Source organism: Oncorhynchus kisutch, linkage group LG17, assembly GCF_002021735.2.
Source record: "Oncorhynchus kisutch isolate 150728-3 linkage group LG17, Okis_V2, whole genome shotgun sequence".
NCBI lineage: Eukaryota > Metazoa > Chordata > Actinopteri > Salmoniformes > Salmonidae > Oncorhynchus > Oncorhynchus kisutch.
The window spans coordinates 32,107,775-32,132,347 of NC_034190.2; the positions used below are offsets into that span (position 1 = coordinate 32,107,775).

Sequence of the window (24,573 nt, forward strand, 5' to 3'; positions counted from 1 at the left end):
CCATAAACCATCATTTGGGTATATGTATGGTTGGTTTTGGTAATGAACAGATAGAACGCATCACACTGTACCTTATCTTGGTGGAAAAGGATGTGTTCATTTATGCCGCGTTCACGACAACTGGGAACAAAGGAAAAATGAGCTCCGACTGGAAAAAATAGTTGTAAACGGTCATCCAACTCAGAATTCTGAAGATCACTGACGTCATTATTTGACCTCGTTTTCCAAGTTCCCAGTTGTTTTCAACGCGGCATCATATTCACTATGGTATAATGCTGGCGTCATCGGTCCTTTTAAATATTTTGAGGCGGATCCGTTGGCTAGAGGTTTCGGATTTGCGCAGCATCAGAATGAGATTTGAGCTGGGGTGCTAGAGTCTTTCCAAATGGAATTACAAATCCAATGGATAGATTGAGACCCTAAAATCAAAAAATATTGTCAAGAGGGTAAGTTGTTTATTTATATAACTAATTTACCTAACGTTACAGGATTCAATTGATATGTGTTGCTCCCGGTCCCAGCTGTGGCTAGTCGTTTTAAGGAATGCTTCCTCTTCCAATCGACGCAGTAGCTATCTAACAATACTAGCTACTAGTTAGCGAGAAAATCAGTCAGAAGCTATGCTTTTATTTATTGAGTTTAGCAGTAGGAATGTATTTGTCCTTTTTAACGATTGGAGGTTGAAGCCAGTGACGTGACGAATTCTGTCTAACGCTTGTTGTAGCATTTAGGATCTTCAAGTGTTAGTTTACTAGCTGCTGGGCTAGGCGGCTAGCTAGCCTGGCTCGCGCTGCTAGCTAAGTAGATGGCAAACAATAACTCACGTGACCCAGTTGCTTGTTGTCTATGAAAGCATTAGCTAAAAAATGTAAAGCACGATTGAGACGGAGTATTAAATAGAGCTAGGATGCTAGACATTCTCAGGTGGGCACTGGGCAGTGTTTTTTTTTTTTGTGTGTGTGTGTGTGGGGGGTTGATAGCTAACTAAGCGTTTTGACTAACGATGGAGTGTTGGCACTCCTTGAAAGCCAATAGGTTCTGGTATACTAGCTACAGTAGTTAGCCATAGTAAATATTCGTTTATTGGTTTCGCCTATTCCTCCATGGCTATAGCCAACTGACTTTAGTTAAAAAGCCATATCGTTTGTGTATGTACTTCAAAAACAACTATATGCGAAGTAGTTAGGCATGCCGTTTGGGAAGTGCTCCTAACCAGCATCATGACTAACCACGGTAGGATTCAAGTGGTGAGGAAAAGTGTGCATGATACCACTTAACGTTACTCTAGGGTTACCCACGTTCGAGTCGTTGAGAATGAAACGAGTGGGTTTGCCGGGGGGTTCCCGACGAGATCATGCCAGTTGAGTCACATGACTGATGGTTACCTTTGCGGACTGTTTTGAACTGCACGTGCCTCTTGACACTTTGTACAATTTGAAACGTCACACCGATGTTTATCATTAACGCGAATTGACTTGTCGCGTTCAAAACATCTGAACTCGGAAACCTCAAGTTCACTGCAGACATTACTTGTATTAGTCTAATATATGGTGACAATGTAACATTTAGTTCAGGCATTGTAGACCTGCCCATCTGTGTTCAACCTGACACTGAATTTCAAGATCTCTTCCAGAGCGTAAGTATAAGGAAGTGCTCAGTCCACACACAATACCCCATGGTGACCAAGCAAAAACAGGTTTCAACATTTTTGCAAATGTATATTAAAAAAACATCACATTTACATAAGTATTCAGACCCTTTACTCAGTACTTTGTTGAAGTACCCTTTCCAGCGATTACAGCCTCAAGTCTTCTTGGGTATGACGCTGCCAGCTTGGCACTTCTGTATTTGGGGAGTTTCTCCAATTCTGTGCAAATCCTCTCAAGCTCTGTCAGGTTGGATGGAGAGAGTCGCTGCACAGCTATTTTCAGGTCTCTCCAGAGATGTTAGATCGGGTTCAAGTCCGGGCTCTGGCTGAGCCACTCAAGGATATTCAGAGACTTGTCCCGAAGCCACTCCTGCGTTATGGTCGTTGTCCTGTTGGAACGTAAACCTTTGCCTCAGTCTGAGGTGCTGTGAAGCAGGTTTTCCTCAAGGATCTCTCTGTACTTGATGCTTGGTATTCAGGCCAAAGGGTTAAATATTGGTTTCATCAGACCAATGGTCTGAGAGTCCTTTAGGTGCCTTTGGCAAATTCCAAGCGGGCTGTCATGAGGAGTGGCTTCTGTCTGGCCACTATACCATAAAGGCCTGATTGGTGGAGTGCTGCAGAGATGGTTGTCCTTCTGGAAGGTTCTCCCATCTTCACAGAGGAACTCTCGAGCTCTCTGAGGGACCATCGGATTCTTGGTCACCCAGCTGACCAAGGCCCTTCTTCCCGATTGCTGTTTGGCTGGGCTGCCAGCTCTAGGAATAGTCTTGTTGGTTCCAAATGTCCATTTAAGAATGATGGAGGCCACTGTGTTGTTGGGGACCTTTAATGCTGCAGAATTTTTTTGGTACCCTTCCCCATATCTGTTCCTCGACACAATTCTGTCTCTGAGCTCTATGGACAATTCCTTCAACCTCATGACTTGGTTTTTGCTCTGACTTGCACTGTCAACTGTGGGACTTTATATAGACAAGTGTGCCTTTCCAAGTCATGTCCAATCAATTGAATTTACCACAGGTGGACTCCAGTCAAGTTTTAGAAACCACTCAAGGACGATCAATGGAAACAGGATGTGCAATTACTACTCTCATAGCAAAGGGTCTGTTATTTTTTTTAAATACATTTGCTAACATTTCTAAACCCGTTTTCACTTTGTCATTGTGGTGTATTGTGTGTAGATTGGTAAGGACAAACAATTGAATCCATTTCAGAATAAGACTAATGTAACCATGTGGAAAAAGTCAAGGGGTCTGAATACTTTTGAATGCACTGTATATGGACAAGCTGCCTTCTGGAGATGTGTGTTGGAGGGTCTTTGTTGATTTGACGACACAACCACACATTCCAACTCTAAAAGAGCATGATGTATCATTGTTTATTCAATGTACGTATTCTAAAAGCGGGGGGATGTTCTTGGTGAAGTCATAATGTGTGAGAGATCGTGATTTGAACCAGTGCCAGATTACTCACTCCCCCGCTATAGCAGAGAAACTTTACCGTCTGTGCTGTGATGGAAAGACTGAAGTGTGCAACTGATCCTGCTCGTCAACGTTTCGGAGAGCGAGCGAGACGCCAATCAGCGTTATTCCGCCTGAGTAGCTCATTGTGCCACTATCCCATTAAATAATACATCGGGAGAGGTAGGGCTTTGTGCGCTTGATATTCCACCCCACTGACACACTGACTGCCCTTCCTGTTGTTTTCACTGTCCAGTAGCCACTCTATAGAAATTAAATAGGGAAACAAATTAAAGATGGAAATGCAGGCTGATATCTCATCACACCTGCTGAAAATGCCTTCACTTGTGGTAATGACATTTTAGAGTATATACGTACGTATGTTATGTGGACAGTGGAAGGGTCATTTACCAGCAAGTTTTTATATGCTGTTTGTTTAAGGGGTGATAATTCTGTGTACAGCTCTAGATTTCTGATAACCGAGGGTCGGAGTTCAGGAGGCAAGGACTGCAAATTGACTCCTGTTGCTACATCGCTGGTTGGTCAGTCCAATTAGGTCAGATGTCGTTAGTGTTTGGAGTGAGAGATTTTTCACCATTGATCTAATTGGTAACAGTGACATGCAAACATTTTAGGGAACATCCCGCATTTCACTCCAGACTTTACCATCCAACCACAACAATGATAAAGGCCATTCATGCCAGCACGCAGTGAATATTTGTGCACAACCACGTTAAGGGGCCACATTAAATAAGCTTGAAGGCCAGGCTGTACTGCCATGGTCTGTCCTGCAAATATCTCAAGCCCAGTTGGCAGTTGTCATATTTTCCTTAAAAGATATGGAGATGCCAGCACGAATACTCAATTATCAAGTGCACATTTGCCTCAAACCCTTGGTCTGGTAAATAACCTTCTCACTGCCTTAATTAACTATGTCACACACACACAGACTTGATGCCATAAAGGGCTCTGTGGAGCAGCAGCTGTGTGGAGGAAGAGAGGTGGCAGGCGCCCACCCCTACAGCCTCAAACCCCACACCTGGAAGCCATCGTCCCACCCCTGCCTGACAGGGCCCCGGTGGGCCTGGAGGAGCCGGCACAGGCTCCATTACGTCAGTCACCTGTGTTTTATTAATCGTGACTGTGTCTCATCTGGGTTGTGTTTTACAGTTGGCTGAGTTTGCAATCATTACAACCACACAGAGCCTTGCTAATCATTTTTTCCCAATTGCTAGAAACATTTACTTCCTGAAATTCCACCTAAAGAATTTCTGATGGTGTCAACTGGCGTATCGGTAATGAAATCGGAACATCAAGCACATCCCACAAGAATGAGTCATGTTCTAGGTTACAGCTTGTAAAGTCGGTTAAACATTTATCTGAATAAATATTAGGTAGGCCTATCTCATGTCTCTTAGCCATTTAAAACATTTAATAACATAATTGTGGGTACACACTGACCTCCAGTGATATCATATCAGTGCTTTGGGCACGTGTCACCGTTAATTGATACTCTAGGCCTTTATACAAGGGAAAGTCAATCTCCATTGTGTGCTAATCTCAGATCAGCTTCTAAAACAACATTTGTGGAGTTAATTAATTAGTCTTGGCCTAGACTATACCTTTGACTCTAAAGCTGTGGTAATAGGAAAAGGCTTAGCGTAATAGCACAATGTGCTTTTGGGGCCTGGAATGGGTGTCAGAAGCAGCAGATCAGAATATTGTATCGTGGTCTGTTTTAATGTGTAGGCTAAACACACACCGAGAGGGAAGTAGATTACTTGAGTGTTTTGTTCTCTCAAAGTTGAGGTTGGAATGGCAATGTGTATTCTACAAACTGTTCAGTATCAGTGCCTGACACTCTGACACAGCAGGGGCGGGACCTCTCCACAACATAATCAGATCTGGTGACAGAGGATCAGGATGTCTTACAAAGTGAACTGTACCTGAGAGAGAGCAAGGCCACATGCTCAATATTAATAGGTCCACAACCCAATGAAACCTATGAGAGCTACGGCATATGCTCATTTTAATAGGTGTAGGAAAACATTTAAACGTGTTAACCCTCGCAAGGCTGCAGGCCCAGACGGCATCCCCAGCCGCGCCATCAGAGCATGCGCAGACTAGCTGGCTGGTGTGTTTACGGACATATTCAATCAATCCCTATCCCAGTCTGCTGTTCCCACATGCTTCAAGAGGGCCACAATTGTTCCTGTTCCCAAGAAAGCTAAGGTAACTGAGCTAAACGACTACCGCCCCGTAGCACTCACTTCCGTCATCATGAAGTGCTTTGAGAGACTAGTCAAGGACCATATCACCTCCACCCTACCTGACACCCTAGACTCACTCCAATTTGCTTACCGCCCAAATAGGTCCACAGACGATGCAATCTCAACCACACTGCACACTGCCCTAACCCACCTGGACAAGAGGAATACCTATGTGAGAATGCTGTTCATCGACTACAGCTTGGCATTTAACACCATAGTACCTTCCAAGCTCGTCATCAAGCTCGAGACCCTGGGTCTCGACCCCGCCCTGTGCAACTGGGTACTGGACTTCCTGACGGGCCGCCCCCAGGTGGTGAGGGTAGGCAACAACATCTCCACCCCGCTGATCCTCAACACTGGGGCCCCACAAGGGTGCGTTCTGAGCCCTCTCCTGTACTCCCTGTTCACCCACGACTGCGTGGCCACGCACGCCTCCAACTCAATCATCAAGTTTGCGGACGACACAACAGTGGTAGGCTTGATTACCAACAACGACGAACAGCCCCCCCCTATCCACATCGATGGAACAGTAGTGGAGAGGGTAGCAAGTTTTAAGTTCCTCGGCATACACATCACAGACAAACTGAATTGGTCCACCCACACGGACAGCATCGTGAAGAAGGCGCAACAGCGCCTCTTCAACCTCAGGAGCCTGAAGAAATTCGGCTTGTCACCAAAAGCACTCACAAACTTCTACAGATGCACAATCGAGAGCATCCTGGCAGGCTGTATCACCGCCTGGTATGGCAACTGCTCCGCCCACAACCGTAAGGCTCTCCAGAGGGTAGTGAGGTCTGCACAACGCATCACCGGGGGCAAACTACCTGCCCTCCAGGACACCTACACCACCCAATGTTACAGGAAGGCCATAAAGATCATCAAGGACAACAACCACCCGAGCCACTGCCTGTTCATCCAGAAGGCGAGGTCAGTATAGGTGCATCAAAGCTGGGACCGAGAGACTGAAAAACAGCTTCTATTTCAAGGCCATCAGACTGTTAAAAAGCCACCACTAACATTGAGTGGCTGCTGCCAACACGCTGACTCAACTCCAGCCACTTTAATAATGGGAATTGATGGGAAATGATGTAAAATATCACTAGCCACTTTAAACAATGCTACCTAATAATGTTTACATACCCTACATTATTCATCTCATATCTATACGTATATACTGTACTCTATCATCTACTGCATCTTTATGTAATACATGTATCACTAGCCACTTTAACTATGCCACTTTGTTTACATACTCATCTCATATGTATATACTGTACTCGATACCATCTACTGTATCTTGCCTATGCCGCTCTGTACCATCACTCATTCATATATCTTTATGTACATATTCTTTATCCCCTTACACTGTGTATAAGACAGTAGTTTTGGAATTGTTAGTTAGATTACTTGTTGGTTATTACTGCATTGTCGGAACTAGAAGCACAAGCATTTCGCTACACTCGCATTAACATCTGCTAACCATGTGTATGTGACAAATAAAATGTCATTTGATTTAGGAACCTGAGCCATACGCTGTTTGTTTTGGTAAGCCTAGGTCTTCAGTGAATGCCTTTAAAAAATCATTTTTTATAGAGAGCAATACACATATGTAGTCAGGGCTACATGCTTTTAAGGAGGATTGTTCAGCTGAAAGAGCCAGCTAAGCTACGCAACATGCATTCTAAAAGGGACTCGGGAGGTAGAGGACTCCAAATGCCTTTTGAAAATAGGCTCCATTTTTATTCTAGAAAGTGAAACGTGCTTCAAGTCTACTTGATCAAACCTTCAATCCAACCGAAGATCTACTCCAGAGGTTTGGGTGATTGTGGAAGTGAGAGGTCCACTTTCAGTTGGTGACGTGAACATTTGCGAAACCTTAAAGGTACTGATAAAGGCAAACATGCAGGGCTGTATCTTCTGTTTCACTGTTGTTGATCAAGCCTGTGGTATTCATAGTCCCCTATCGCGCACTTGTAATTTAAAGCCCGGTCGCTGACTGCATGCTGAAACCTGTTGAATGACACGCATGTGATAGATTCTCATGAAACCAGTTTTAACCATGGCAGTAGCAAATTCAGTTAGAAAACCATGATATATCTGCAACAATCCACTGTAATTCTGAAGACCAAGATGCTTAGTTTATGGCAATTTAAAATAAGGCAAACACATTTGACATTTTCACCTGAATTTGACGCTTCACCCCAAGTTCTCATTACCGAAATCTGTCTAAAAGGCCTAGTTTTAGCCTGATGGTTTCTTTCATGCTTTAATATCACCCCCCCCCCCCCCTCATGAATCACCAAAAATACTTGCCTATTAGCTAGTTTTTAAAGGCGAAACCTTAGTTTTAGTAGAGAACTTTTATGAAAAGTGCCAATCTCCCTCTGTTTGCTGAAAATGACCAGCATTTTGTCATGACATTTCTATACATGAATGATGGACACACAATGAATGTGAAATCTTGACCTATCAAATACTTTTCCAGGCCTTTTGAATGGAAATGCTGTCGTGGACACTCACATCAGTGCAATAAAGCATTATTAATCTCGTCCCCTTCAAGCAATGAGGGGAATCTGCCTGGTTATGTAACGCTCTAATCCTTTCGGTCCCGGAGGGAATTGGAAAGGGCCTTAAGCACATCTGTGAGGCTTGTGTCATTGGCTCAGACTCGTTCTAGGAAATCTTGGGAGTGCAGCTGCGTGGAGTACTGTGTTTGTCACGTCTTTGGATTTGGTTATGGCAGGAGTGTGATCATGGATGTCTGGAGAAGCGACCTTGTGACCCAGTAGATTTAATGATGATTGGAAATGCATGCTTTGAATTGATTTTGGTAAAGGTATTGGAATAGATTAAAATGTTTAATACTTGGTCATACTGAACAAAAATATAAACGCAACATGTAAAGCGTTGGTTTCATGAGCTGAAATAAAAGATCCTAGTATTTTTCCATATGCAAAAAAAATGTATTTCTCTCATTTTGTGCACAAATGTGTTTACATCACTGTTAGTGAGCATTTCTCCTTTGCCAAGATAATCCATCCACCTGACAGGTGTGGTTTATCAAGAAACTGATTAAATGGCACGATCATTACACAGGTACACCTTGTGCTGGGAACAAAAGGCAACTAAAATGTGCAGTTTTATCAACACAATGCCACAGATATCTCAAGTTGAGGGAGCGTGCAATTGGCATGCTGACTGCAGGAATGTCCACCAGAGATGTTGCCAGATAAAATTATGTTCATATCTCTACTATAAGCCGCTTCCAATGTTGTTTTTAGAGAATTTGGCAGTACGTCCAACCGGCCTCACAACCGCAGACCACATGTAACCATGCCAGCCCAGGTCCTCCACATCCGGCTTCTTCACCTGTGGGATCGTCTGAGGGAAGGGGTGGGGGGAGTGCTGAGGAGTTGTTAATAAAGCCCTTTTGTGGTGAAAAATGAATTCTGATTGGCTGGGCCTGGCTCCCCAGTGGATGGGCCTATGCCCTCCCAGGCCCACTTATGACTGTGCCCATTTTCAGTCATGTGAAATCCATAGATTAGTGCCTGCTGAATGTATTTCAATTGACTTCCTTTTTATATGAATTGTAACAGTAAAATGGTTCTAAATGTTTTTTATATTTTTGTTCAGTGTATATATTCTAGATGGTAGTTTGCTCTTTTGGTAAATGTTAATTGAGCCATTCAGTTAAATATTTCATTTTAAAAAATGAATATATGACTTCAAGGGTTAGCCTAAAGCATAACCTCAAGAATCAATCTGATGTTATGAATACATGCTACTTTTCCCCTGTCTGTACACTGGTCTCTCATGCTTCACTGACTCATCTCTCCTTCTCCCAGGTTCAACTGCCACCATGGCTGAAATGGAAGTGGCTATCTCTCCTGCCCAGATCGAGACACTTCATCTCAGCCCCTCACTGTCCTCCACCTCTACATTTTCCTGCCCTTCCTCACCTGGATCCTCTTCTTCCTCATCCTCCTGCTCGGACTGCTCCTCGGACTGCCCCAACCAGCACCAGTCCTCCTCCAGTCCCAGAAGCTCCAGTCCCAGAAGCTCCAGCCCCAGTGGCTGCAGCAGCGGCAGCGATGGCATGCGGGGCTGCAGCCCTCCTCTGGACATCATATCTGAGGACGCTATGGAGCTGGACCTGGTCATCGACCCTGAAGTGGCCCTGAAGGCTTGCCAGGAGGTCCTGCAGAATGTCAAACTTCTGAAGGTTGAGGAAGAACCAGAGTTGTTGGAAAAGTGCAGCCCGCAAAGGCTGCTGCCCAATGGAACAGTATACTTGGAGCCTTTCGACACGGGTTCGATTAAAGAGGAGGAAGAACAGCATGATCCTCTACAACAAATAACGCTACCATGCCCTCTGTCACAACAGCCTTGTGACACAGGTTCCATTAAAGAGGAGGCAGAAAGTGATGCTCTTCGACATATTCCTTGTGACACCGGTTCGATTAAAGAGGAGGATGAAGAGGAGGAAGAAAAGCGTGATCCTCCCCGACAAATTACTCGCACATGCCCTCAGTCGCAACAACAGAATGGCGACCAGTCCTCCGCAGCAGCCAAGCAGTCCTTGCTTTTACGGTTATTTGAGTCTAAGCTCTTCGATGTTTCCATGGCCATCTCCTACCTGTACAAGTCCAAAGAGCCCGGCGTCCAGGCCTACATTGGCAACCGCCTCTTCAGCTTCTCGGACGACGACGTGGACTTCCACCTACCCCAGCTGCTCAACATGTACGTCCACATGGACGAGGATATGGGTGACGCCATCCGGCCCTACGTGGTGCACCGTTGCCGCCAGAGCATTGCCTTCTCCCTGCAGACGGCATGGCTGCTCGGCGCCTACTCTTCCGACATGCACATCTCTACCCAGCGCCACTCGCGCGGCACCAAGCTGCGCAAGCTAATCCTCTCCGACGAACTAAAGCCCCACTCGGCTTCTAAAGGTGTAGATCCAGCTGGTGCTGCAGCCGCCAGCCCTGGGCTGCGGGACGGTGCTCGGATTCACCAGCGGCACGCCGTGGAGCTGTCCCCGGCTCCCGACAGCCAAATCATCCCTGCCGATGCCTACCTCTCGCCTTCCAAGCGGACACACCAGCGGTCCAAGTCGGACGCCACGCATTGCACGAGCCTGGCGACTAGCCTCAAGAGAACAGCCAGCAACCCCAAGGTGGAAAGGGGCTACGATGAGGTGAGTGCCTTAGCGTCCCACGTACCCTAGAGAGGTTAACGTCCGTGACCTGACCAACATCCAGTGAAAGTGCAGGGCGCCAAATTCAAAAAACACAAATCTCATAATTTTAAATTCCTCAAACATACATGTATTATACAACATTTTAAAGATAAACTTGTTAATCCCACCACAGTGTCCAATTTCAAAAAGGCTTTATGACAAAAGCATACCATGCGATTTATGTTAGGTCAGTACCTAGTCACAAAAAAACACAGCCATTTTTCCAGCCAAAGAGAGGAGTCACAAAAAGCAGAAATAGAGAGGAAATGAATCACTAACCTTTGATCTTCATCAGATGGCACTCATAGGACTCCATGTTACACAGTACATGTATGTTTTGTTCGATAAAGTTAATATTTATATCCAAAAATCTCTGTTTACATTGGCACGTTATATTAAGCCTATAAAACATAAAAAGTGCAGAGAGCCACGTCAATTTACAGAAATACTCATCATAAATGTTGATGAAAATACAACTTATGCATGGAATTAAAGATATACTTCTCCTTAATGCAACCGCTGTGTCAGATTTCAAAAAAGCTTTACGGAAAAAGCACACCATGGAATAATCTGAGTACAGCGCTCAGAGACCAAAACAAGCCATACAGATACCCGCCATGTTATGGAGTCAACAAAAGTCAGAAATAGCATTATAAATATTCACTTACCTTTGATCTTCATCAGAATGCACTCCCAGGAATCCCAGTTCCACAATAAATGTTAGTTTTGTTCGGTAAAGTCCATAATTTATGTCCAAATACATCCTTTTTGTTTGCGCATTTATTACAGTAATACAAATACGCAGGCAATGGGTCCAGACAAAGTCAAAATAGTTCTATTAAAGTTCGTCAAAACATGTCATACGAAGTATATAATCAATCTTTAGGATGTTTTTATCACAAATCTTCAATAATGTTTCAACCGGAGAATTTCTTTGTCTTTAGAAATGAAAGGGAACGGAGCTAACTCTAACAGGCGCGAGCCTGACTGAGCACATGGCCTTCTGGCAGACCCATGACTCAATCAGCTCTCATTCTCTCCCACTGCACAGTAGAAACCTGAAACAAGGTTCTAAAGACTGTTGACATCTAGTGGAAGCCTTAGGATGTGCAATATGACCCCACAGACACTTTATTGGATAGGCTAAGACTTGAAAACCTACAAACCTCCCACTTCTAGGTTGGTATTTTTTCTCAGGTTTTTGCCTGCCAAATGAGTTCTGTTATACTCACAGACATCATTCAAACAGTTTTAGAAACTTCAGTGTTTTCTATCCAAATCAACTAATAATATACATATCCTAGCATCTGGGCCTGAGTAGCAGGCAGTTCACTCTGGGCACGCTTTTCACCCGGATGTGGAAATACTCCCCCCACCCCAAAGAAGTTAACATCTTTTGTCATACAAAAAGAGGGGCGAGTGTTATCTGAGTTGTAGAGTATAGAAGATGTTCTTTTTAATCATGTCTTCAATAGGCCTGTTGCATACATGTTCTCTTTGTTAATAGTCACTGTAGATGATCGAGCAGAGTAAACCCTGTTTGGATTTTAGTTGAGGAATCTGAGCCCCTACTCTGATTACCAAGTTTCTCTATCTGTGTGTCAGGAGTAAATGCGTGTCTTACATAACACTGGGATTCAGCAAGTTACATTTTTTTCAACTACACTGGATCGTGGCAGGTCAGCAAGACTTTTCTTCGCAGGTGCAGTGAATGCTTGCGACTTACGGCATTGTCTCACAATAATATTACTTGTGGAAAAACTGTTCTGTCAAAATGGAACATTCTTTGGGAGCACAGGATTACATATTTAGGATCTTCAGGAGCACTATTCCAGCTCTTTCTATAGACTGAGGCTAGACCAACTAATAAAGAAGGGGGTGGGGTTAGGTAGCATCTGTCCCACATCTCCAGAGTTCCCTCCCTATTGTTTTGGATGTGCAGTCTACTCCCTCTTCTTTTTGGCTGGACTTCTCAGCCAGATTGCTCTGCAGCTGGTGTCAGAGGTCGGAGTGAGTTTGAGTCCCTCTCGACTGGAGCGCTTGTTGTAAAAATGGGTCACTTTCTATTGTTACTGATATTCAATTGTTTACCAGATGCTATTGTGAGTATGGTTTTGTGTTGAGGCAGGATTTGTCAGTGTTGACCAGGGATATGGGCCTTGTGGTAAACCACATGAAAGCCATGCCTCTTGGTTGGAAGAGACACTTTCAAACAGTGGTTTCCTTGTGAGTGCACAGGGAAAGAATGTCAGGGATAGTGTTTATCTGCTTCCCCTTTCTGGCCTTTCTGTCTCGCTGACTGTCTGAACTTAAATCTGGCTTGCAGCCTTCTTCCATCTCATCAGGGGATCTGTTATTTTATGAGAAAGACAGAACAATGTCCTGAACCAGAGCAGAGAGATGGTCACATTCCCTCTCGTTTTATATATTTTACTCTCATCTCACTTCCACCCCTTCTTTTAAATGTTTTTTTATATATACTTTTTAGGCAAGTGGACTCTCCCAGACATCTTGTTGTGTTATGTCTTCTCCCTACTTCCAATGTTCCCTCTTTTAACTCTAGTCTCGCTCTGCTGCCTTTTTTTTTCATTTTGTTTTTGTGTTCCCGTTTTTGTCATCCTTTTTTTAATATCCCCTAACCCGCCCTCTCTCGGCTAATATCCTCTCCTTCTTTCACTGTCCCTCACTCTGTTTTCCTCCTCTCCGTTCGCCAGTTGTGCCTGCATCAAACCTCCCCGCTGGGATTTTGGGTGCTTAGTGATCCATGTCGGTGCTCTGTGAAGACTCCTGTAGGGCAGGTGGAGCCCAATAACGATCCACAGAACACAACCAACACCACAAAGGAGTTCAAGGGCACATCAATCTATTGACTCTGGTCTTTAGGATGTATGAGCAAAGATGGGCAGAAACTGCATCTCCAATAGAAATCCCTGTCGTGCTGAACTGTGCTTGTGCAGGCCGTGCTTGTCAAAGGCACTCCTTCGATATAACGTTTTTGATTAAAATAAAAAACGTGTCAGTCTCCCTTTCACAAGGTTATAGTAAAGTTGTTAGTCCTGAGCTGTGTTCAAATACTCATGCTAACCGCACTATTTGTGACAAAATGAGTTTGTAATATGCTTATTGGTCATAGTATGGATATAGTTAGTATGCCAAAAGTTCCCGGATATGGCGTACTACAATTGCGAAAATTCGAAGTATACAAGCAGTGGCCCATAATGCAATTCTCCAGGAAATGGGCGTGGCTTTACAACAATTTCAGATTAGAAGAAAATGGCGGAAAATATACAGTGAAAGTACAACGAGAGCGGATACATTGGCTGCTTTTAAGAAAATGTTGAGCAATGTAATAAGGTAATGACTTTTCAAATAAGTTGCGTTACGTTGGCTGACAATTTGTTAGCTACGCTATCCTTACAAACCACATCATTACAGTAGCTGAAAGGATACCTTTTTGTTTATAGGATGCTAAAATGAACTAATAATATGTAGTGTGTGTGTATACTAATTGAGTATGTAGTATACAGTATGTTTGTATGGGTATTCAAACACAGCTCTGGTTATAGGCCTAATTGAATAACTAGGTTTTTCTCTTTTTACTTGGCCTCTGGCTGGATTGCATCAGTGAGGGGAAAAAAACATCAGGACACAAAGCACCGTGAGGAGGAAGACGAATGCTGTGAAATACACTGAGCGTACAAAACATTATGTTGTTCTTTCCATGACAAACTGACCAGGGGAACCCAGTTGAAAGCTACGATTCCCTTATTGATGTCACTCATTAAATCCACTTCAATCAGTGTAGATGAAGGGTAGGAGACGGGTTAAAGAAGGATTTTTAAGCCCTGAGACAATTGAGACAGGGATTATGTGTGCCATTCAGAGGGTGAATGGGCAAGACAAGATTTAAGTGCCTTTGAACGGGGTATGGTAGTAGGTGCCAGGCACACCGGTTTGTGTCAAGAACTGCAACACTGCTGGGTTTTTCCACACTCAACAGTTTCCAATGTGTATCAGGAATGGTCCACCACCCAAAGGACATCCAGCTAACTTGACAATTCTGGGAAGCATTGGCGTCAACATGGACCAGCATCCCTTTTCGACACCTTGTAGAGTCCATGCCCTGACGAATTCAAATCAAATGTAAAAAAGGGCTTTATAAATACATCAGTCGATGTCACAAAGTGCTATACAGAAACCCAGCATAAAACCCCAAACGGCAAGCATTGCAGATGAATTGAGGCTGTTCTGAAGACAAATTTGGGGTGCAACGCAATATTAGGAAGGTGTTCTTAATGTTTTGTACACTCAGGGTATGTCTACCATTTTGAGCCGCGCTTTAATGTGAGTGGGATGCCCCCGGCGTGCAGTTTGGGTGGGTGTTGCATAAAGGTGCTTTTGTTTAAAGTCTGGGTTTAGCTGTCAGTGTCCAGGAGGCCCCCTCCGACTCACTACTTCCCTCTTCCTGCCCCCCGCGTAGTCTTGGCAACAAAGCTGCTGGGCTGTGGCACTGTGGTGGATTAGGATGGCTCCTTTTTTTTATTCAGAGTGGTATTAAATGTAAAATACATTAGAAAATATATTACAAGTTTAACTATAGATGCAACTGTCGCTTTACACAAATGATTAGTTTATATATATATATATATATATATATATACAGGTACCAGTAAAAAATTTGGAAACCTCATTCTAGGTTCTTTATTTTTACTCTTTACTACATAGAAGAATGTATAATAATAGTGAAGACATCAAAACTATGAAATTGCACACATGTAGTACTCAAAATAGATTATATATTTGAGATTCTTTAAAGGAGCCACTCTTTGCCTTGACAGTTTTTTTTGGTACACTTTTAGCATTCTCTCAACCAGCTTCATGAGGTAGTCACCTGGAATGAGTTTAAATTAACAGGCATTCTGCAGCGATACGCCATCCCATCTGGTTTGCGCTTAGTGGGACTATTTTGTTTTTCAACAGGACAAAGACCCAAAACACACCTCCAGGCTGTGTAATGGCTATTTGACCAAGGAGAGTGATGGAGGGCTGCAACAGATGGCCTGGCCTCCACAATTCTTTAAAAAATAAAAATAATAATCACCCAACTTCAACCCAATTGAGATGAGTTGGACTGCAGAGTGAAGGAAAAGCAGCCAACAAGTGCTCAGTATATGCGGGAGCTCCTTCAAGACTGTTGGAAAAGCATTCCAGGTGAAGCTGTTTGAGAGAATGCCAAGAGTGTGCAAAGCTGTCATCAAGGCAAAGGGTGGCTACTTTGAAGAGTATAAAATAGATTTTGATAAGTTTAACACCTTTTTGGTTACTACACTATTCCATATTTGATATTTCATAGTGTTGATGTCTTCACTGTTATTCTATAATGTAGAAAATAATACAAATTAATGAGTAGGTGTGTCCTAACTTTTGACTGGTACTGTACATACAGTGCATTCGGAAGGTTTTCAGACCCCTTGACTTTTTCCACGTTTTGTTACGTTACATCCTTTATTCTAAAATGTATTAATTAAATGTTTTTCCTCATAAATCTACACACAATACCCCACAATGACAGAGCGAATACAGATTTTTAGAAATATTAGCAAATGTGTATATATAAAAAAATATAAAAAATACATTTACTCTGACAGAGCTACAGAGTTCCTCTGTGGAGATGGCAGAGCCTTCCAGAAGAAAAACCATCTCTGCAGCGCTCCACCAATCAGGCCTTTATGGTAGAGTGGACAGATGGAAACCACTTCTCAGTAAAGGCACATGTCAGCCCACTTGGAGTTTGCCAAAAGGCACCTAAAGACTCGCAGACCATGAGAAACAAGATTCTCTGGTCTGATGAAACCAAGATTGGACTCTTTGGCCTGAATGCCAAGCGTCTGGAGGAAACCTGGCACCATCCCTACGGTGAACCATGGTCGCAATATCATGCTGTAGGGATGTTTCAGAGGCAGGGACTGGGCGACTAGACGGGATCGAGGGGAAAGCTGAACTGAGCAAAGTACAGAGAGACCCTTGATGAAAACCTCCTCCAGAGCACTCAGGACCTGACTAGGGCGACGGTTCACCTTCCAACAGGACAACGACCCTAAGCACACAGCCAAGACAACGCAGGAGTGGCTTTGGGACAAGTCTCTGAATGTTCTTGAGTGACCCAGCCAGAGTCCGGAATTGAACTCGATCGAACATTTCTGGAGAGACCTGAAAATAGCTGTGCAGTGACACTCCCCATCTAACCTGACAGAGCTTGAGAGGATCTGCAGAGACAAATGGGAAAACTCCCCAAAAACAGGTGTGCCAAGCTTGTAGCGTCTTACCCAAGAAGACTCTAGGCTGTAATCCCTGCCAAAGGTGCTTCAACAAAGTACCGCGTAAAGAGTCTGAATACTTATGTAAATATGATATTTCAGTAATTTTTTAAATAAATGTGCAAACATTTGTACAAACCTGTTTTTGCTTTGCCATCATTGGGGAAATAAACTATTTAATCCATTTTAGAATAAGGCTGTAATGTAACAAAATGGGAGGGGGGGGGGGGGCGTCAAGGAGTCTGAACACTTTCCGAATGCGCTGTGTGTGTACAAGTTTGGACACCACCTCATTCAAGGGTTTTTCTTTATTTTACTATTTTTCTACAATGTAGAATAATAGTGAAGACAAACTATGATATAACACATGGAATCATGTAGTAACCAAAAAATCGTTAAACATATCAAAATATATTTGAGTTTCTTCAAAGTAGCTACCAATTGCACACTTCCTCAAAACCTCCCCTTTTATTGTCCCCAGCACAGGTATGCCACACCTGTCAGGTGAATGGATTATCTTGGCAAAGGAGAAATGCTCACAGGGATGTGAACACGTTTGTGCACATTTTAGGTTATCTTTTTGTGTGTATGAAACATTTCTGGGATCTTTTATTTCAGCTCATGAAATATGGCACCAACACTTTACGTGTTGCTTTTATTTTTGTTCAGTGTAGTTGGATTGGTTGCATTAAAAATAGACATTTTGGTGGCAGACATGCTTCAACATTGATTTGTTTGACTGCTGTAAAATCAGTTGTACATTTTTAGACTGACTTCCTTGTAAGATAAACTAGTACAGAGAAGCTATGTGTTGTCACCAGGTTAGCTCTGCCTTGCGCAATGGTATTCTAACACGTGGCCATATGTTCAACAATCACCTGGACTACAGGTGCAAAGGACGTCTGCTCTACTGCTGACGTCCATGCATATAGATAATGCATTTCTGCCGCACCTTGTGTTCTGCAGGTAACCAAGCCTCCCTGTCAACTCTATCCCCAAGTCATCAGCAATGTGTACATTGGTTACAGGTCTATTGGGTGAGCAGTTACTGACTGTACAGGTACATTCCAGAAGGTATCCTGCGACTAATTGCTCATTTAGGCTAAACTCCTGAAATGCATTGCGTTGTAGAGAAAAAAACAATATTTTGTGTGATTAAGCACTGAAACAATCAGCGTGACATTTTTTTCAGTTCTTTAAAATGTGTCCGCAACTGCAGTCAAAATATTTTGCCACCCTTGCACTTTGCAATGGTGCAGAAGGTTCTGTTTCTCTTTTCAAAACTGATTGAATTAGTATTTATACTGTGTAGGCACCTGCAACTTACCACAGGTGAGAAGTTACACTAACTGAGAATCATCACCTGCCTCCAAACAAATTTGAAGTGAAAATTCTTTATTTCATAAAAAAAGTACTTTCTTGGTTCTGTGCATAGGTGCCAATATATTTGACCCCAACTGTAGAACGACAACGACTAGGACTGTGAAGGTCATAGACTTTTGAATGACTGTTGTTGGTTGGTCAAATTACTTGGTCAGCCAACAATTTTGTATTTCATTTTTCTTGTTTGACTGCATGTGCTGGTGCTGCAGGGAGGGAGGCGTTGCTAGAACATATTGCTTGTTTCAGCAAGCAGCAACAAAGTTTCATGATGCATCAGGCTGTCCCATCTTCAGTCAGCTGTTTGTTTCAAATCCAGCTTTATTTATACAGCACATTTCAGACATGGCTTGCAACGCAATGTGTTTACATACAATAAATAAAAGATAAAATATTTACTACACAAAAAAATTCAATAAAAAGAATGAGAGAATGCCAAGAGTGTGTAAAGGGTGGCTACTTGGAATCTTAAATATTTTGATTAGTTGAACTTTTTTTTTTTTTTACTACATGATTCCATATGTGTGTGTTGATGTCTTCACACTTATTCTACAATGTAGAAAATAGTTTAAAAAAAGAAACCCTGGAATGAGTAGGTGTCCAAACTTTTGACTTGTACTATATGTGCCAAGTTGCTCTCTCATATCATAATGGACCTGACTTTCTTCACTTCTGCTCTGCCTTTCTGCAATTTCTCTTTTAATTTAGTTTCCTCACTCATCCAATGAGCTCTCTGTTTGGTGTGGCCTCTTTCAGCTATGGCATCAATGGTTGCTCTTAATTTGCTATTAAAGTGATCAACTAAATCATCACGAGGAAGGCAGAATAAGTGGTGAAGTATTGTTCATGCACTCAAAGTCTGTAGCAACTTCAGAGAGGGAAGCATTTCTTAATAATGCGTTAGGTATTACACTGTGCTATGGGCAACAAGGTAGTAAAAAATGCACAGTGGGGATCAGATACATCAACAATAAAGGATATGTCAATATAAAGCCCCTTGGTATTAACCAGGTCCAGAGTATGGGTTGGGCCCAGTAACATGTTGGATAAAGTCCATAGAGCTCAAAAGATTAATACATTCAATGGCCTTGGAGTCTGTCTCTTTTGTCAACATGAATATTAAAATTGCCCAACACAATGATTTTATCATAGTTCTCAAGGACAATTGATAAAAGTTCAGGGGGCAGTATTTTGATGTTTGGATGAAACACATGCCCAAAGTAAACTGCCTATTTCTCAGGGCCAGAAGCTAGAAAATGCATATAATTGGCAGATTAGGATAGAAAACACTAAAGTTTCCAAAACTGTCAAAAATATTGTCTGAGTATAACAGAATTGAATGGCAGGTGAAAACCTGAGGAAAATCCATCCAGGAAGTGCTGTTTTTCTGAAACTACTCTTTTCCATTGCAAACCTATCCTCCATTTAAAGGGATATCAACCAGAATCCTTTCCCTATGGCTTCCACAAGGTGTGAACAGTCTTTAGACATAGTTTCAGGCTTTTATTCTAAATAATGAGCGAGAATGATCACATCGTGTCAGTGGATAGCCAGATGTCCTCAGATTTTTGCATGCACGCGCGCCGGGAGCGAGACCTTTTCCTTCTCTTCTATTGAAAAGGCTACCCTCCGGTTGAAATATTATCAATTTATTTATTGTAAAAACAACCTGAGGATTGATTATAAAAAAAAATTGACATGTTTCTACGAACTTTACGGATACTATTTGGAATTTTCATCTGCCCTTCATGACCGCACGAGCCTGTGGATTACTGAACAAAACGCGCCAACCAAATGGAGGTTTTTGGATATTAAGAGAATCTTTATCGAACAAAACAAACATTTATTGTGTGTAACTGGGAGTCTCGTGAGTGCAAACATACGAAGATCATCGAAGGTAAGTCATTCATTTTAAGGGTCATGAAGCTCAGAAAAGCAATCTACTTTGCTGCTAGCTGTTTGTAATGTTTTGTCTGCTGAGAGCTGGCCTCACATAATCACATGGTTTGCTTTCACTGTAAAGCCTTTTTGAAATCTGACACGTCGGCTGGATTAACAACAAGTGCAGCTGTGTTTTGGTGTATTGCACTTGTGATTTCATGAAAATTAAATATTTTTTGTAATTTAATTAGAATTCACCGGATAGTACAGGAGAGGCTTCAATAAGAGCGGCACTACAGTATGATTACAGCCATGTTTCAGTGAGGAACATGCAATCAACTTTGCTCAGTAAGGGAGGTTTTACTTGTGATTGCTTAAAAAAAAAATGAAAGTGCCATATGCATATTCTGTCCCTGGGACATCTGCCTTGAGGTAACCTATGGAATATGAATCAAATGATTTAACGTTAGACCCACTAGAAGGTGAAGATAACCTCTCTAGGGGGTGTGGGATGCTACCGTCCCTCCTGGCCAACATCCAGTGAAATTGTAGAGCGCTAAATTCAAAAACAGAAATACTCATAAAAATTTATGAAACATACATCGGATTAAAAATTTACTTTATTAATCCAACCACGGTGTCAGATTTCAAAAATACTTTACGGCAAAAGCAAACCATGCGATTATCTGACAACAGCACCCAGCAGACAAATCATTACAAACAGTTAGCAGCCAAGAAGAGGAGTAACAAAAGTCAGAAATGGCGATTTTAAAATGTGTATCACATACCTTTTTGATCTTCATGAGATTGCACTCCCAAGACTCCATGTTACACAAATGTTCATTTTGTTCAATAATGTCCCTCTTTATATTCAAAAACCTCAGTTTTGTTGGTGTATTTTGTTCCTCCAGTAATCCATGGAACAAAGCGCGGTCACAACAGACACAAAATCTAAAAAGTACCATAAAAGTTCGTAGAAACATGTCAAACGATGTTTAATCAATCCTCAGGTTGTTTTTGTCATAAATAATCAATCATATTTCAACCGGACAATGGCTTCGTCAATAGAAAAGGAAAAACAAGAAAGGCACGGTCCAGGTTACGCGCAGGACTCATGTCTGGAAATTTCCACTGTTGTCTCATTGAAAGTGGTGTTTCTCCCTCATTTTTCAGAGTAAAAGCCTGAAACTATGCCTAAAGACTGGCCACATGTAGTGGAAGCCATAGGGATCGTGAACTGCGTCCATAAGTCTTTGTATGGTGGATAGTCTTGCAATGGAAAAACAGGTATTTCACTTCCTGGATGGATTTTCCTCAGGTTTTCGCCTGCCATATCAGTTCTGTTATACTCACAGACATTATTTTAACAGTTTTGGAGAGTAGAGTGTTTTCTAGAAATTCGAGTCCTATCCAAATCTACCAATTATATGCATATCCTAGCTTCTGGACCTGATTAGCAGGCGATTTTACTTTGGGCATGCTTTTCATCCAAAATTCAGAATGCTGCCCCCTACCCTAGTGAGGTTAAAGAAACGTACTGTAAATTAGGTTAAGTCCTATTTTGCTTATTCTGACAGGGAGAACTGGAGCACTACCAGACCCTGTCCATCAGTCTTTAAAACAGTTTGCAATGTTGCTTGAAATTATCCCGGAACCCCTGCGGTTAGAGTGAATCCCATCTCTTTATAAAAAGTGCTGGTTGGTCCCACAGCAAATCGAAGTTGTCACAAAAAGAGACATTTCTGTCATTGCAACATTTCTTCAGGTGCTCGTTCAGGGTAAAGAGTCGGCTAAAACATTCCAAGCCCCTTCAGTAGCACAGGAGGGGGCTAGAGAAGTATTCTCTTCCCTGTGCTAACGAGGGTGTTTTTTAAAACTGCTAAACTGTTTGATAGCTGGAGCGGATCTTCTCGGACAGATGAAGAGTGGCCAGACTACCTCCCCTATCGCCTATGTCTTGTGAGTGTCCAGCCAGATGTTAAGGAGTTGACCTTAACATCTGTCTGTTGGATTGGGACAGATCATCGCTGCCCGACTCATTGACAGTTTTGCTATAGGTGGCATTTAGATCTGACATTGGGTTTTCCTGGGTTACGGCAAGGTCGGTGTACTTAGAAAGCAAGTTATCCTTTTCTCGCAGCCAAGCTAACAGCCAGAACATCTCTTCCTTAAACTGCTTGATGATGGTGCATTTCAGGCAGACAAATCCCTGCCCATTTTCCAGTCACACCTTCATTGTGTGAAAAACATTTCTCCTGACGCAACTGTGCCCAGCCGTGGATAAAAACACAGGTGGGCTAGCACTGCCAGCGTTAGCCTGCTCCGTTTTCATGATGGCTAGCCGCTAACTGCTACTTAACAGGAATCCAGGACACGTTTTGGGAAGTGTTGCCCAGACACTATTTATTTGGAACACACATGAATTATTGTGCCTTGTTAAGCACTGGTCCAGAACCTGTTAGAAAAATTACTTTTAAATGGTGAAATCCGATCCCAGTAACTCTCAGGGACCCTTCCTCAATAGACTGTCCTGTCCACTCCGGAAGTGATGTTCAGGAAGTCATGACGTTTGGTCATGGTCCAGAAAACGACACTTCACAGGAAAGGCGTTTGATATTTGACTACAAAAGTAGAACACAAAGGAAGCTATTTGGTTTGCGTGTCAACACAAAAAGACTTAAGGAAATGCAATGAAACACGGGTTCCTCATCCTGGAAAATCTGTAGTTTTGAATGGGCCTAACCAATGTCACCTCTAGGCTCTGTTTCAATGTCCACACCAACCAGCATACCACCTAGTGTATGTATTGGGCATGATTTCTTTGTGGTATACTAATATGGACATTGGAATGTAGTGCAACAGTCTCAACCCCTTGGGTTGTTTTCCCTCTAATTGGATAACTTGCTTCAGGTTTTCCCCCAACAAAAAATTTGAGACACTGCTAAATGTAAAGTCTCCTGATCCTGAATGAGAGGATGGTATAGGAAGATTTTGAGTGGAAAGCTCCAGTGTCACATGCAAGGTCCGTCATAATTACACATTTTACTTGGTAGTTCTAAGCAACATAATCTGGTAGTAGTTCATGTGGCAAAAATAGGCCTACCTGGTATTTTAAGGTAGATATCAAATCAGTTTATTTGTCACGTGCGCCGAATACAACAGGTGTAGACCTTACAGTGAAATGCTTACTTGCAGGCTCTAACCAATGGTGCGGGAAAAAAAGTGTGTGTGTGTGTGTAGGTAAGTAAAGAAATAAAACAACAGTAAAAATACATTTGAAAAAAGAGTAGCAAGGCTATATACAGACACCTGTTAGTCAGGCTTATTGAGATGGTATGAACATGTAGGTATCGTTAAAGTGACTGCATATATGATGAACAGAGTAGCAGAAGCGTAAAAAGAGGGGTTGGCGGGTGGTGGGACACAATGCAGATAGCCCGGTTAGCCAATGTGCGGGAGCACTGGTTGGTCTGGCCATTTAGGTAGTATGTACATGATTGTATAGTTGAAGTGAATATGCAAATAAGATAAACGGAGAGTAGCAGCAGCATAAAAGAGGGGTTGGGGGGGAGGGGAGGATCGACCTCTCCACGGTTTTGATCACCTGGTTACCACGATATAACTGAGAGCAAAGTCTTGCCTCTCACGCATCTCAATATCTCTGGTGGCAACATGATTTTGCTGAGTGCCCCTTTAACTAAGAATTGACAAATTAAGCTTATCTTTTTTTTCTTGTTACTTATCTTAACAAAACATTTAACTGTCCTATATGTTAGCCTACTTAATTGGAGCTTGATTCATTGTTTCCATAAAACTAATTAAGTAACTATTTTTTAAAATAGTAACCTTGTGATTGAGATGTTATCTAATTCCAAAGTAGCCTTAGTGGAACTGACAGCATTTTAGCAACATGAAATCTTAATCTGTTCATATACACCCTCCCAGGAAGAATGACACTTTTTAAAACATATTCTGACATCAAGCACTTATGGTCAGTTTCATGTTTTCATTCATTCTTAGAATGTTTGGGAATTACGTAGAGTAAGGCATTTATGAAAATGCTATAGCAATATAGAATTTGTGCGTTTTGTACAGTTAATAGAAACTGCAGTAAATGAAACCTAATAAAAACATGTCTTGTCCAGGACCGGAGTATATGCAGACCGTTGCGCCAGTAGACCTTTTATGTAAAGGCATTTCCAATCAGGCCTGACATAATTCACTTTGAACTGGACTGTGTGTTTACAGGCAGTTGCAACCGTGCAACTTCAGATCAGTAGAACGCATTCGCCAAAAGCCACAAAATAACGTTACACCTGACTGGATTTCTGCCACTATGTCAATAACACGGGAGTCCTTTTTACATTTGTGACAT

General features: G+C 42.4%; 1 protein-coding gene across 1 annotated transcript in view; it reads left to right on the top strand.

Annotated features, from left to right (window-relative positions):
• Positions 1-297: 297 nt before the first annotated feature.
• LOC109907476 (phosphatidylinositol 4-kinase beta) overlaps positions 298-24,573 on the top strand; it is a 32,617-nt gene continuing 8,341 nt past the window's right edge. Inside the window, exons 1-2 of the mRNA XM_020505455.2 lie at positions 298-446; positions 9,227-10,578. Of these exons, the coding sequence (XP_020361044.1) occupies positions 9,241-10,578 (1,338 nt within the window). The 5' untranslated portion in view covers positions 298-446; positions 9,227-9,240. The remainder of the gene's footprint in view (positions 447-9,226; positions 10,579-24,573) is intronic.